Consider the following 14,437-nt stretch of genomic DNA (forward strand, 5'->3'; position numbering starts at 1 on the left):
ATCCAACATTATGGAATCAGATATTCTAGCACCAAATAATGCTTTTAGTTTGCATGGAAAGCATGAAGTCAGTTTGGCAACATTATTTAAAGTAATTAAACAGACACTGCCTCAAAACGAGAAAATTCATATGCAACATTTTTTCAAAAATCCATATTTAAGATTGAGATCTATTAGCAAATGGATACAGTGTCTCAGGGTCACTAACATTATTATGCACTTTCATTTTTATATCCAGATAAATTTTAAGAAAAACTGAAAGTAGATTTCTTCTGAGGACACTTCTGAAGGATATATGGAAGACATTAACATGTTACTTTATGGTGTCCTTTCTGCAGCAGACACAGACTTATATAGCAGTCAAAGAATGGCTTTTATGAGAAGAGTTAAGCAATGAATGTTTATCTTTCTTCATGCAAGGCACACATTATCAAGACTCTTCACAAAAAAACCTGATGAGTGGAGTATTCATATGCACAGGTAAGATAACACACAGTATTTCATAACCAATACACAAAACTTTGTCAGTTAAACCTTAAAATCCTTGACACACTGTTAATTACAGCTTCATTTTTTACCCATCACATATGATTTCAAAACCATGCAGTAAAACTCAAAAGACCCTGATATCCGCGTTTCCATCTTGCTACCTTTTCTTCCATCTTTTCATCATCCAAATAGTGTGCTTCCTGCAGCTGCTTCACAGCTTCATTGGCTAACAAACTGTAGCTCTCCTGGAGGGATTTGACTTGTTTTTCCATTTCACCTCTCTCTTCATCTGTCATTCTATTAAAAAAAGAAACAGACAAACGAACAAAAAAAATGAGGAGGTCTCTTAAATAATTTGTAGTCTGCCAATCTTTACTTAAAAAAAAGTTTATAACTGTTTATAGCTACTCAGATTTTAAAAAAGGTTAAACTAATCTACAATTTACTTGGAATGATAGCAAAAGCTTTTATCATTTGCATGTTCCTTTGCCAACTTATCAACAGTGAAGATGGGTAGCAAGTAGTCATGAAGTACCTCAGCAATTTGCTAGTGTATTAAAATCAAAGATTCACGGAATCATTTAAGTTAGAAGGGACCTTTAAAGGTCAGCTGGTACAACTTCCTTGCAATGAACAGGGACACCTGCTCAGAGTTGCTCAGAGCCTGGTCCAGCCTAACCTTGAATGCCCCCAGGGATGGGGCAACAACCACATCTCTGAGCAACCTGTTCCAAAGCCTCATCACTCTTACTGTAAAAAACTTTTTTCATTTTTCAAAATCTCCACTCTTTTAGTTTGAGATCATTTCCCCTTGTTCTGTCACAGACCCTTCTAAATAACTTTAGATGAAAATGAAACAAATTTGAGATATAAAATTGAAATATTGATTTACTTTTAATTTGTTAATTATTTTTACTTCAAATGTCAATGATGATCTTGCACCCTGTAAGTTGACCAGAGGTACGTAAACCTAATCAAGCTCCTGAAATAAACAAAACTTAATCAACCTTTAACCAGAATGGTTGACAAAGTTTTATTAAAAAACAAAACAATAACAACAAAATCTGACACATGTGTACGTGAAGTATAATTGGAACATGTGAATATGCTTTCTTTGTAAGCAAACAGCATGTACTGATTCCATTAATTTATTTGAAAAATAAAAGCATGCCTTACTTGTCACTGTGTTTAGCTAAAAATGCCTGAGTAGTCTGCAGAGCTTCAGCTATTTGTTCTTTCTTAGCTGACATTTCTTCAAGGGAAATCTGAAAAATAGACAACCTGTGTTCAAGATTTAACTATGCACAAATATAAAAAGAAAAGCAAACAAACAGCACAATGTTTCTAAGTGTGACAGAACTCAGTAGTGTAGGAACTTGAAATTAAAGAGAAGAGAAAGAAGCTATTCTTAGACCTATGTTATTTATTGTGAAATTCATTTATTATTGGATAAATCATTGCACTAGGTCTTTTGGTAAAATAAACTGAGTTAGAAAACAATTTGGTGAGCCAAACTGAATTTATTTCAAATGTTAATTGTTTAAAATTTAATCATTTAAAACCACTGAGTATCTGGCAAAGTTTAAAGTAAATTCACAAAGATACGTATATAACGGCCATGCTCAAGAAATTGCACACCACAATAAGAGAGAGTAACCTTTTACAAAGCATATCAGAAGGCCTCAAACTTCATGAAATTCATTGACAGATAAATGCAAATTTAGATACTCAGAAAAAAATGAATTGTTTATTAAAATTCTCCCTCTGTCATTTGTGTCATTCCCACTCAAGCTCTAGTTCTGGCAGAACAACTTGCAATAATTTAATTTTTTAATTTTTCTGAGAAACTGCCTGCAGTTCTTCAGACAAAAGCACTACCTTTGATTTTGGTTAAACAAAGGGAAAGGTGGGGGGAAGGGGCGGCAAGGGTTTTGTTAACAAGGCAGGGGTAAATTCAACGCAGGTGCTAAGTCAACTCTGCGAAGGTGCCTGGGAACGTAGGTTCATGTGGGCTGGGACACAACAATTCTGTCTCGATCAGTAGGTTTTGAACACAGTATGTCTTTGCATTCACTACCAGCAAGCCACAGTCCCACAGTTCGTGCTGCTTGGACAAAAACACGGACAGCAAGCATAGCATGCTGAACATGAGAAGACATGAGTTTCCCTTTCCTCAGGGTACTGGCATCACTATGACTGCTGTATATGCTATGTCACTACTGGCAGCAGCTTCTCCACCCCCGTTCCCAATGGCTACCCCTCAGAACACCCCCAAGTGTATGTATGAAATGTGTTTCAGCTAACATCAGCTATCAAAATAAAACAACAACAACAACAAAACTATAAAAATTAGCTATCAGGTTTGTACCAAACGTGTCGAGGCATCCATGTCAGACAGTGAATACAAAACTAGGCATCTCTGGATGGTGCCCACTATCTCACAGGCTGTAATGGAAACACCCTCAGGAAATAGCTGCCTGCAGGTGGCAAGAGGAAGCCAAGACAACTAACTTGCATGTTACTTCTTGAGGGCTCAAGCTGCACTGGGAAGATGCCAATGTAGCTGTCGTGGTAGGCTTAGATGCTCCAAGGAGCATGGCACTGGCCCAACACTAACAAAGGCTTTCACCACTATCATCAACAGGAGAAGCAAAAAAAAGCCAATACTGAATGTTTTCTGCCAGTTACAGAACTAGCACTGGTCCCCCAAATATATCTGCTCTTTTATACTATGGAGCACATCATCTACAAACAAGCATTGTGTTAGCACCGGTGGCAGCTGCAGGGCTGTCTGACAGCAAGTTCAAACTCTGCAGCTTTGACACCACTGCCAATGTCCAAAATAAGAACACAGGATCAAGTTGCTTGAAAGATGTGCCAAAATTGAGTTTGGGTTAACTGACCAGCCAAACTACTTCTGAAGGATGTGGAAAAGACACCGCTCTGTTTTTCTGCTGCTCAGTGGGCAGGCAGGCCTTTATTTCTGGAAATCCTTTCAGGTCACTAAGCTATTTTGCATGACAAAGCTAGCAAGGAAACTACTAGAAATTATATGAAACTTCAGAGATGGAAATTCACAGTCAGACTAACAACTATACACACAACAATAATAGATCTGCCAAAAAAACGGGTGCAAGATGGGCCCCTTCAGCAGCCTGTGGAATAGTGTGGTATTAAAAAGGGCCCCACTAACGCCCTCTGTATGCCCTAAGGAAGCAGATTTGAAGAGGAATGTGCATCTGTTCAAAAACTTTCAACTACTGTCTCATAAGCCATCCTGTAAGAACACCTGAAATAACTTTTTAATAGAAAATGAGAAGAAACTTGGCTCTTGGTGTCAGGGTAGAAGTCACCAGGCTGATTGACTGAACTACTGCAGGAGCAGGCAGCAGAACTACTACTGCTGTACTGTTCGTTTACAACAGTCAAATTGTGGTGTGCAGAGCACAGCTTCTCTAAATTGACATTTTGCACTGTACACTTGCGATGCAAAAGGCAGCTTCTACTCGTTCCTGAGTAACATTTGTATCCCTGAGTATTTATCCAATCCTCCATTCACAGCCAAACACAAAATTACATTTTAGTAAAATGTGGATGGCGATATGGAGAATAAAACAATACTTATGGAATATTCTGTCATTTCAATAAACGCAAAAAGCCAAAACGGGGAAGTGTTATTTTACTAAAAGACATCTGTGTACCTGCTGCTTAGGCAAATCTGTTTTTTCAGCCTTTTCTCCTCCTTCTTTGCTGAGTGTCTTGCTGAGGTTTGACACCCATTTCAGTAAATCCCCAGCCTTCTCAACATGTTCTTTTTTTTCTTCTTCCATTGACCTCTGATGAGCATCACAAATCGTAAAACACGTGTAAATGTAAGTTGTTGGAATATTTAACATTCTTATCAATAGAAACACAGTTCTACCAAAATGGCAGTATTACCACATACCCTTAAAGTGATTTCCTTTTATTATTACCACATGCATTACTGTGACACTTTGATGTAGGAACAAAAATGCCACATTGTTATTGACATTAACAGAACAATTCCTCAAAAGATTCCTAATCAAGAAATGCTTATTCATACACATGTACATTCATTATACAATGATTGATATAAAGAAAAAGCACAGGCAATTACTCAGCAGATGAAACCTAAACAACATTTGCATATAAAGCATCTCTGAATTGCTGCCTTTGCATTACCCTCAGGAGTGGATATCTACAGCCAGCATAGGATATCAGTATCAGCAATCTATAGACATGGATTACTAAATTACAGCTCAGAAGAATACATTGTTTCTATGTCCACAGAAATAAGGACAATAAAAGTAAAATTGTATTTCTCTGCATAGGAAAATACATATGTTTTTCATAGTAACACAATATGTCAGTAGTTTGAAGTTTAGCAATACTTAGAAAACACATCTAAGCCCTTCCATGTGCAACAAGTGAAAATGAAAATATTTTATTTCAATGGATTTTTTTTTAACTGGACATGCAACTGTAATTCATTTGCCTATTAAAGTATAAAAAAATACTGTTAAGTTACCTGAAGTGTAGGAAAAAAAAAAGAACAGGATATGAAATTTTATGATGTGAGTAGCCCATTAAATTAATAAAATATCAGTGTGAGAAAAAATATTTGCTTGCTTACTGAATTGCAGATTTAACTCTTGTACACTGTTTTGCCACCCTTGTACAATAAATTACATTTGCAAACTGATTTGTAATACTAAATGAAGTAATTGAGTTGTATGAAATACTGCATTGTCTTCACTCACAAAATGGGCACTCTTCAGTTTTTAATGGAAGAATCTGACTCGTCTCACCTAAATGTATGCATTTCACATATACAGTAGCTTCACTGATTTATAACTTCCAGTTTATAATGCCTAAATGAAGGCAACATCTGATAAAGCCTTCAGATACACCCTGAACACACTCTGCTTTTTGACATTACTAATTTGCCTTACTTTACCTAAAGATTTACACTTTATAGCAAGTAATACCTAATTCTAGGTTACCAGTGTATACTAATTAGCTGTTTAAACTAATTAGTTTCAAAGCAACTCCATCAGACAACATAATCTACAACTTTCATAGAAGTCATTGTAGACCTTTTCCTTAACTTGAATCGATTTTAAATCAGGCCCCAAATAAGTACTATCATCTCTATTACGAAGCATAGTACAGACTAGAAATTCCTGTTTTCATGGGCTGAGCTGCTTCTAACAATCGTAGCCCAGTGTGGCAATCAAAAACAGCACTCTCTAAAGCCTCTTTGTAGGTTAGCTTCTTCTTTGTTTTGGGGCATGTGATAACTTTAACATACAAATCTTCATCTTTCACCTTTGTAGCTGTGATGGCATCAATAACACCACACTTAATCCCATCTTCCATTGTCAATCTGGAATGAGATTTTGGATCTATCAACCCACCAGTCAGGTACTGATACTCCAGGCAGCGCATACCCATTTCCTTGTCTAGGGCATTTGTACTCATAGCTTCAACAGCTGACATAACTGTATTCCTTACAGGGTGAATGATCCCTGTAAAGATTAGTTCACATTGCTGAATCTGCTTGGCACAACCATCATCAATTAATTCCCTTTGCAAAGCTTCTGAAACACTGTACTTTTTCCCAGTGAATGGATCAATTATGCCTCCTGTGCTGACCTGAGCTTCAAGACATCTGAGGGCTGTAACTCTATCTACCAGATTTCTGCGTGAGGCTTTTAAAACTGGAATTCTTTCATTGGTTTCAGAAAGCCAAAATCCTGCGATAGGACTGTTTAGGTCTTTCTTTGGTTGTGAACTGCTAAGTAAAATATCTCCCAACTCACTAACTGTGATTAAGCCCTCTTTGTATTTATTGACTAATGCTCTGTCAATTCTACCCTGATTGATGGCGTCCTCAATATTAAACTGCACACCAGTTTTATGGTCTGTAAGCAAAATAAAAGAACTCCCATCTGAATCAAAACACGTAGACTCCTTCCAATCAAACTCCTGCTTTGAAAGCTCAAGATACGTAGCTTTATCAACACTTTTTTTTTTATAAGCCTCATAGGAAGTCATTTCAGCTCCTGTTTTGATGTCTACTACAGAAATTCTATGACTTTTCTCTGCCGATGGGCTGCTTATTCTCCTTTCACCAATTGGAAGCAGTAAACAATTACTGCTAACACTGAACAAGCACATTTTTAGCAAATCACAGTAGTACATAGCTTTCCTGTTGTTTGGATTATGAAAACATTTCACATTACTAGAAGGTTCATGCAAAAACTTCAGAATCGTATTATTAAGCAAGCCAAGCTGCACTGCAGTTTCTGGAGGTACACGAACACTTCTTATGGGGTCAATAACCCCCCCAGTTGCAATTTGAGCTTCAAGGATATTTTTACCCTTTTTTCTTTCTAGAAGTCGAGCTTCCATAGCTTGGTACACAGATACCACTTTACCAGAACAGCAATATCCCAAAACAGCTTTTTCTGCTTCATGCAGTCTACTCTTGAATTCACTATCTACAAGCCCTCTAACAACTGAATCATCAACAGAGAATTTCTGACCTGTTGTAGGATCAATGATGAAACCAGTAGCTGCTTGGGCCTCTAAAAATGCTAATGCCACTGCCTTCCCTATGATTCTTCTCTTTGTTGCTAAAGAAAAAGACAGTATTTCTTTGCTGGATTCAAGGTACACTCCAGCTATAGCTGTAGGTTTAGTTAAAAATTTTTCAAGACTTTTCTGAACCTCCTCAATAGTTTTCTGCCCTGAATGGAGATGCTCAACAGTAAGCCTGTCTAGAAGTTTAACTTCAATCAATTGTCTGGCAGTTACATCACGTCGAAGACCTTGAAATTTAATATCATCATATTCTTCTGGAAAACATTCCAACTGAGTAGCAATATCAACAGTTCTCAAAATCTCTTCTCCTAAGAAAGAATTCATCTTTGAAAAGTCTTCTCTCCTAAACCCTTCAGATGTTTTGTATCCCTCAAACATTCTCTCTTCATTACCAAATGTCTTGTCATTCTCTTGTTTTAATGTTGTAACTTCAACATGCATGTCATACTGCTTGTTCTTCGCTATCTGTAAATAGGAATTTTTTAACACAGTGAGAAATAGATCTGCAAAACTTTGCTGCACATAATTCAGTTCTAAATCCACCACCAGAGAAACAAAAGGGAAAACCTGAATATATTAGAAAGGAGATCTGTTATCAGCATTGAACAGCACAGAAATATAAATAGCTAGAGATTTAGAATGCATTCATCATTTCAAATGTTTATTCAGCAATCAGAATAGGATTAGATTAAGCATCAAGGTTTGTTGTTATTAGATGAACTTAGCACTGTTAAGCAAAGCTCATTTTGACCAATGATGACACAATGGTGTATGCGAAATCTTATTTCCAACAAACCACATAAAATAATGTGTTTCCTGGATATTAACAAGCCTGCTACAACGGTTTAACGAAAAGCTGAGCAACAAAGTGAAAATGAAGAGGTCCCCTTCACCAACGTATGAGCATAAGAAACATGAGAGAGAACAAAGAATAGTGATAGAGCATAAATAAAAAAAATAGAATAGTAAGAGCCACCACTAGGAAGGCAAACCCTCACAAAATTTATTGTATACCTCCAAGGGATGCACTTTTACTAATCCTAATTCAAGTTTCATGTCTTCTCCAGGCCTACTTGTTTGTCTGGAACTGTGTAGGTTCCTGTTTCTCAATTTGTCTCTTTCAGATATTCCAGTGATTTCACTTGATTTATCAAAGGTTATCTGGAACTGCGTACTTGTTTGAGAAACAAACTCTGTATAGGATTGTGATCTTGCATCTTCTAGTGATTGATTTATTCTTGACATCTGGAACTGCACCTCCCTTGGTATTGTATCATCAGCACTCACATACAGTGTATTTTCTTCTATTTGATCAGATTTAAAACTTGTTCTCTCTTGTTTCTGCCTTAACAAAGGTGAACAAGGTCTTACATGTGAAGGATGCTGTTCAGATTCCCTAGATGAGCTGTCATTCAGGTAATTCAATTCATTTCCTCTTCTCTCACAGCTCATTTTAAATCCACAATCTTTGATTTTATTGTCCTGTTGAAGTTCATTCTGAAACAAAAGAAACCTATGTTCACTTTCCTTGACCTGCAGGTCCATCTTCTGTTTCACATCCTCAACCAGGTGCTTCTGCACTTCCAACTCTTCCTCAAGTTTCCTGCACTTCTGATGATAGTCCATTTCAGCATGCTTTCCTTGTTGTAGTTGTTCTTGACATTTTTTAAGCCTTTCTTGCAGATCTTCAATCTGTCTCTTGTACAGCATGATGCTTTCCTCAGCCAAATGTTTTTCCTGTTGAAGAGCAACACACTCTAATTTTATGCCAGAAATGTCCTTTTCTGTGATGCTATGAGATTCCAGTAATTTTTCTACTTTTTTCCTAAATTCCTCTGCCGAGTGCTTAAATTTGATTGACTCTTCCTGAAACAGAATCATTTTCTTGCGTGCCATTTGTTCATCCAGAGTCTTCTGATGCAGTTCATCCTGTAATTTTTTTAGTTTACTACTTAGCTCTTGTATATGAACTTCTTGCAGCTGTATTTTCTGCTCATTCACTCTCTTTTCTGTGGTTAGAGCACACAGTTGGGCATTTAGATTTTTAATCTCTAGGTCAGCGGTTAGGGCAGAAGCATTTTGTTTATCAGATTTCTGTTTATATTCACTAACTAAGTCTTTTGTTTTACCAAGATCATCTTCTAGGCTTTTGATCTTACATATGAATTCTTGCTCCATTATGGTTTGTTTGTGCAGTTGTTCATTTGTTGTACGCAGTTGCTCTTTGAAACCATCTGCTAGGGTTTTTAATGCATCATTTTTCCTCTGAATACTTTGTTTTTCCAAAGTCATCTTCTCTGACTCGGATTGAATTTGCTTCATCCGTAGTTTTGTTTCAGTATTCCATTTATTAAGATCCTCTATCTTTCGTTTCAATGTTTCCGACATCTGATTGCTCTTGGTTAATTCATTCTTTAGCATCTGAATTTCCTGCAGGTTTTCTTCTTCTCTTCTTGTTTTATGAAGCAATTGCTCCTGAATTTTCTTATACTGGTCTTGAAGATAATTTGCTTCTCCTTTGCATGACTGCACTCTGTGTTCAGCTTCCAGTGTCTCTTTTTGAAGAGAACTGATTTGTGAATTTAAATGTTTGATAGTGATTTCAGCTTTTGCCTGTGATCTACTTAATTCCTCTACTTCTCTTTTTAGCTGTATCTTTTCCTGCTGAACAGATTTCAGTTCCTCCTGATAGTTCATCTTAATTTGCTTAAGATCTATAGCTTCTTGCATTACCTCTTCAGCTTTACTTGTGGTTCTATGTAGTTGCTTGTCAAGTTCTTTCAGCTGTTGCAGATAGCTTTGCTCTACTTGGTCTTTTTCCTCCAATTTGATTTTTAGGCATTTAAGTTCACTATTGGCTTCATCTAATTTTTCTTTTAATAAACGAGACTTTTCTTCTGTTGATGATTTCTGAAGCTCGATTTCATTTAGTTCATATTTGAGGTCTTTTATGGTTTTATCAGCTTTTTTGTTAGCAAGGATTAGTTCATCCACCTTATGCTTAAGCTCTTCTACTTTTTTTGCTTCTTGTTTCTTCTGGAAACTTGTAATTTCAGAATCAATCCTACACTGGCTGCCTTGCCCAGCTGTGTAAGTTGGCAGGGAAGTTTCTCTAGTCACAGTGTACCTGCCTCCAACAACTTTCCTTTTGGTTTCAGTCTTCTCTTTTTCTTGCAGGTTTATTTCTGATAGATACCCTTTAAACTCAAGATCTTCCTCCATTTGCTTTATCAGTTTCATAAGTTTCTCCTCTCCTTCTGTTTTTTGCTTCAGCTCCTGCATGAGGGTTTTTTTTTGCTGCTCTAAATCATGAAGATTAGTATCTTTTCTTCTTAAATGTTCTTCAAGATTTCTTCTGGTAAAGGTGCTTTCTTCTATTTGGTTTCGAAAAGCTCGAAGATTTTCTTCCAATATATTTCTTTGTGTCTCTGCCTGAAAGATGAGCTGCCTTACACACTCCAACTCGTGCTTTGCATCTGCTTTCTCTTTCTCAACGTTCTCTAGATCCATACGACACTGTTTTGCTTCTTGCTCAGCCTTGGTCTTTTGAAGACAGATCTCTTCCATATCCTTTTGCTGCTTCTTCCGTTCATTTTCTGCAGCTTCCCTCAGTTTGGGGAGCTCCTGTTCCACTTGGATTTTTTGTTTCTTCACATTCTCCAGCATCTCCTCAAGTGCTTTTACCTTTCCCATGAGTTTTCTGTTCTCATCAGTTGTGCTATTTTTCTGTGCCATTAGATCTGAATATGCCTCACGCACTGATGCCTCCTTATTCCTTAAAATCTGTAGAAAAATAAATTAAGTTATAACGCAGCTTCTGTAATACGGCGTATGGAACATTAGGCTCTTCGAAAAGCAGAATGGATAATACTTACTCTTATATACATGGTACGTCCAGAAGGTAGCAGTTCCCACCACCATCACCTTCTCTTGATACAGTAATGTTCAGGAAGTTACCATTAGCCAAATATGAAACCCTTCTTAAAGACATCCACATAATGAAGAAGTCCTAAAGCCACTCACTTCAATCTGATGCCTCTTAGCTGTTAGCAGAATCAAACAGCTTGCATGCATTTTTTTTCTCCAAATAGGTAAACAGTGAGATAAACACCATGTGCAAGAATTCCCAAGGAGAAACTACCACTTTTGGATCAGTTCAGTGTGAGATGGAAGAAGCTTCTTACGCTCGCAAGCAAAAATAACACAAGAGAAATCTGGAAATCACCTCCAAGGAAAGAAACAGCATTTAGAGACAGAATCAAGATGCATCATGACCAGAAAGGGAACTATTCTCCAATAAATCTATTTCCTGTAGTGTGCTCCATACACCTTCACTGTCTCTGCCAGGGGACCAGGAGCACAGCTGCTCTGCAGTACAGACACAGTTAGAACATAAACATAGTAACTAAGAAAATCCTCATGAAAATCAGAGAGATGGTAGACTTCACATGCTGGCAGGTGAAGGCAAGCTCTAATAAGCAGATGTACATTCACCAGTAGGAATACAGTTGAAACCATACAAATCTCACTTTCATTAGCACTATCATGGTATTAGGTACCAAGCACGGCTAACATGAGGTAAGAACATAACCTAATTCCTATGATCACACAAACATGGTTTGAAAGGGAATTACAGCAATATCTTCAAATAAACAAAACATTATCTTAGCTCAAATCTACCAGATTACCTACCTGATTTTATTTTATTGTTTTTACATGACATATGTATTTCCTAAAAGGCTAATGCAAAGGCAGCTTCTTCAGTTTCACTCTATATTTCCCCTGATCTATCACATAGACAATTTTGAACAGAACCCAGCCAACACAACACATTGATTTTTTTACCCAATCTCTTTACATGCTCTCACAGGCATAAAATCTAATGTATTATGCTTGAAACAGACAAAAGTATACGGACACAAACTAAATTCTGTTAGGTTCCATTACTTCTAATTAAGATTAAGGCTGAGCATTAGCTGGGTGGAGAAAAGGATGGCAATTAAATAGTAATACCAAATGAACATATAGATAAATTTATGAAAACTGAAACAAAAATCATCTTAAATCCACAAAAATTATTATATCATTAGAATACTGATTATTTAAATTATGTTCAATCAACTTTAACTCATTTGATCTGGACATATTTGAGATTCAACTGTTGATTTAGATCGGTTTAGAATCATTCTTAATTTAATTTTGCCTATTTGTGCCATTTGCATCACATGAAAATTCTGGTACCTTAATTATAGTTGGGCGCCATTTATCTTCATTACCACTGTCTTTTTTCTTTGGCTTCTCTCTTTTTTCAAGGGAGATTTTGCTTACTGTTTTTTCATAGAATGCTTTTTGGACTTCAGTGTTTTTTCCAGGTATGCCTGTGCTTTGACCTTTATCTTTACTTTCCATTTCTGCAACTAGCCATAGATCTTTGTATTTCTCATCCTGTGCTAACTCATTCTCTCCACTCAGTTCCTTCCTTTTTATATTTATGGTGTCCAAGCCATACATCTTACCCTGTGATATTTTCTTCTCACTAACTGTCTCTTCCCAACACAAAAGTTTTTTACCTAATCTATGTTCTGGAAAATAATTCCCTCCTCCAGAAATCATTTCTGATGGTGTATTTAATTCCTGTGCATTTCCCAACAATTCTGTATCTAAATTTGGATCACTCTGTGCTTTTCTTGATCTTTTTCTTTCTTTGTTTTCATGTACTTCATCCAGTTCAGATAACTTATTTGTTTCTCCCTCTATTTTCAGTCTCTCTCCACTAACAATCTGCTGATTAGGATTATTGTTTCCTCTCACATAGGTCTCAGCTGAAAGAAAACAGTCTTTTCTATCATCTTCCTTACTTTGATCACCAAACACCATTACATTGTCTTGCTCTGTACATAGCTTATATTCTCTGTTGCCATTAACGCTACTTTCTTGATCACTGACACTTAAAAACTGTTTTAAAGTTCTATCAGTTTTGTTTTTATCAGTTCTGTCTAATTTTCTTCTCTGAATTTCCTGTGTATTTTCTGTGTGTTTAGGTTTCCTGGGAGAGTTATCTTTTTGCATATATTCCACATCCACTGTGCTTTCATTAGGCGTACTTTCCACTTCGTTACATCCCAAACATTCAAAGACTTCAGCTGACTTCACAGGTTGCTGGAGTTCACTCTCGTCTGGTAAGTTCTGAGCATGACAGCACGTGAATTAAACAGAGATTGCAAGTGATCTTACTCTTCTCTATTCTGAGCTATCTTAATGCCATTACTGAGAGTTAGAAAGAAAGACTGTCATGGAAGAAGATCTTGAGACAATCACAGATTTCAGAGGTTTGATTCCAGGAAAAGAATATCATTACTTTTCCTCTGAAAAGGATTTTTCATGTTCTAATTTGCTACCCTGATCATAAAGAAAAACTCAGCAAATCACTGTGAGACTGGGAATCTGTTTAGGTTATCTTCAAAGAAATAATCAGAAATTTAGAAGAACTTGGGGTAGGACAGGATTTGGGTGGAGAATGTTTGATTTTGGAAAAAAGTTCTGGGGTTTCAGAGCAGACTGAAACTCAAAGGAGTTCAAAAGACTCTATTAGCTCTTGGCAAGCATTCACACGAATCTTGGTCCTTGTTTCAGTTCTTGTTCTTCAACTTTTTATCCATGATACGGTTAGTATTATTTGTTAGGATAAATTCTCAGTTATAAAGGCTATCTATCAAAACAGGTTATCTATTTTCATTTGCATTCTCTATAACTTTTTGATGGACAAAGATGCATGCTCTTAGTGTTAACAGTTTGTTCAGAGGCATTCAAAAGCTAGAAATGGCAGGAAGAAAAAGCCAGGAGAAGAACTGCGTTTTCCTTTAAGAAAGAACTATGCTTTTTTCTGTAAAAACTAATTGACATTTGTACTCTAGGACTATATTTAATATAGACACAACTAATTATAGGACATTCCTGCATAAGGCACAGCATTTAAGGAATTCCAGTAATTTGCATCTACTACTACCATTGTGAATAAGTCCAGCAGACATATTGCTCTTCATTTGCCTAGCTGCTCTTTTTGCTTGGTTGGTTTTTAGGGGATGACTTACCTCTTCCTCTTCCAGTCTTTTCAGAGAGTCACCTGCAAACTTGATGTACTGTGTCATCAAAGTCACTAAGGCAGTATAACGAGTTCGTAAATCCATGAACTGCAGAGAAGCAAATGGGGAAGACAAGAAGAGAGAGGAAAACACACTGAATGCCACATAAAAGACATCTCCTAGAACTGACCTTTAAAGAGTTAATAGCTCCCCTGGAACCTATCTTGATTTTGGTTTGA

At 36.7% G+C, this 14,437-nt stretch overlaps 1 protein-coding gene across 9 annotated transcripts in view; it reads right to left on the reverse strand.

The window, feature by feature from the left end:
* Positions 1–14,437, reverse strand: part of DST (dystonin) — a 293,875-nt gene that overhangs the window by 110,678 nt on the left and 168,760 nt on the right. For 7 of the 9 annotated variants that reach the window (XM_042893142.1, XM_042893179.1, XM_042893135.1 and 4 more), the window contains 4 exons: positions 14,208–14,306; positions 4,191–4,325; positions 1,666–1,754; positions 651–786 (listed from right to left, as the gene is read on the reverse strand). In XM_042893142.1, the coding sequence (XP_042749076.1) occupies positions 651–786; positions 1,666–1,754; positions 4,191–4,325; positions 14,208–14,306 (459 nt within the window). Of the gene's footprint in view, positions 1–650; positions 787–1,665; positions 1,755–4,190; positions 4,326–12,357; positions 13,303–14,207; positions 14,307–14,437 lie in introns of all 9 variants that reach the window. The other 2 variants (XM_042893128.1, XM_042893120.1) reach the window with 1 other exon arrangement.

This window comes from Lagopus leucura, unplaced genomic scaffold, assembly GCF_019238085.1.
Source record: "Lagopus leucura isolate 7727_CA_CO unplaced genomic scaffold, USGS_WTPT01 Super-Scaffold_73, whole genome shotgun sequence".
In the NCBI taxonomy this organism is placed as follows: Eukaryota; Metazoa; Chordata; class Aves; order Galliformes; family Phasianidae; genus Lagopus; species Lagopus leucura.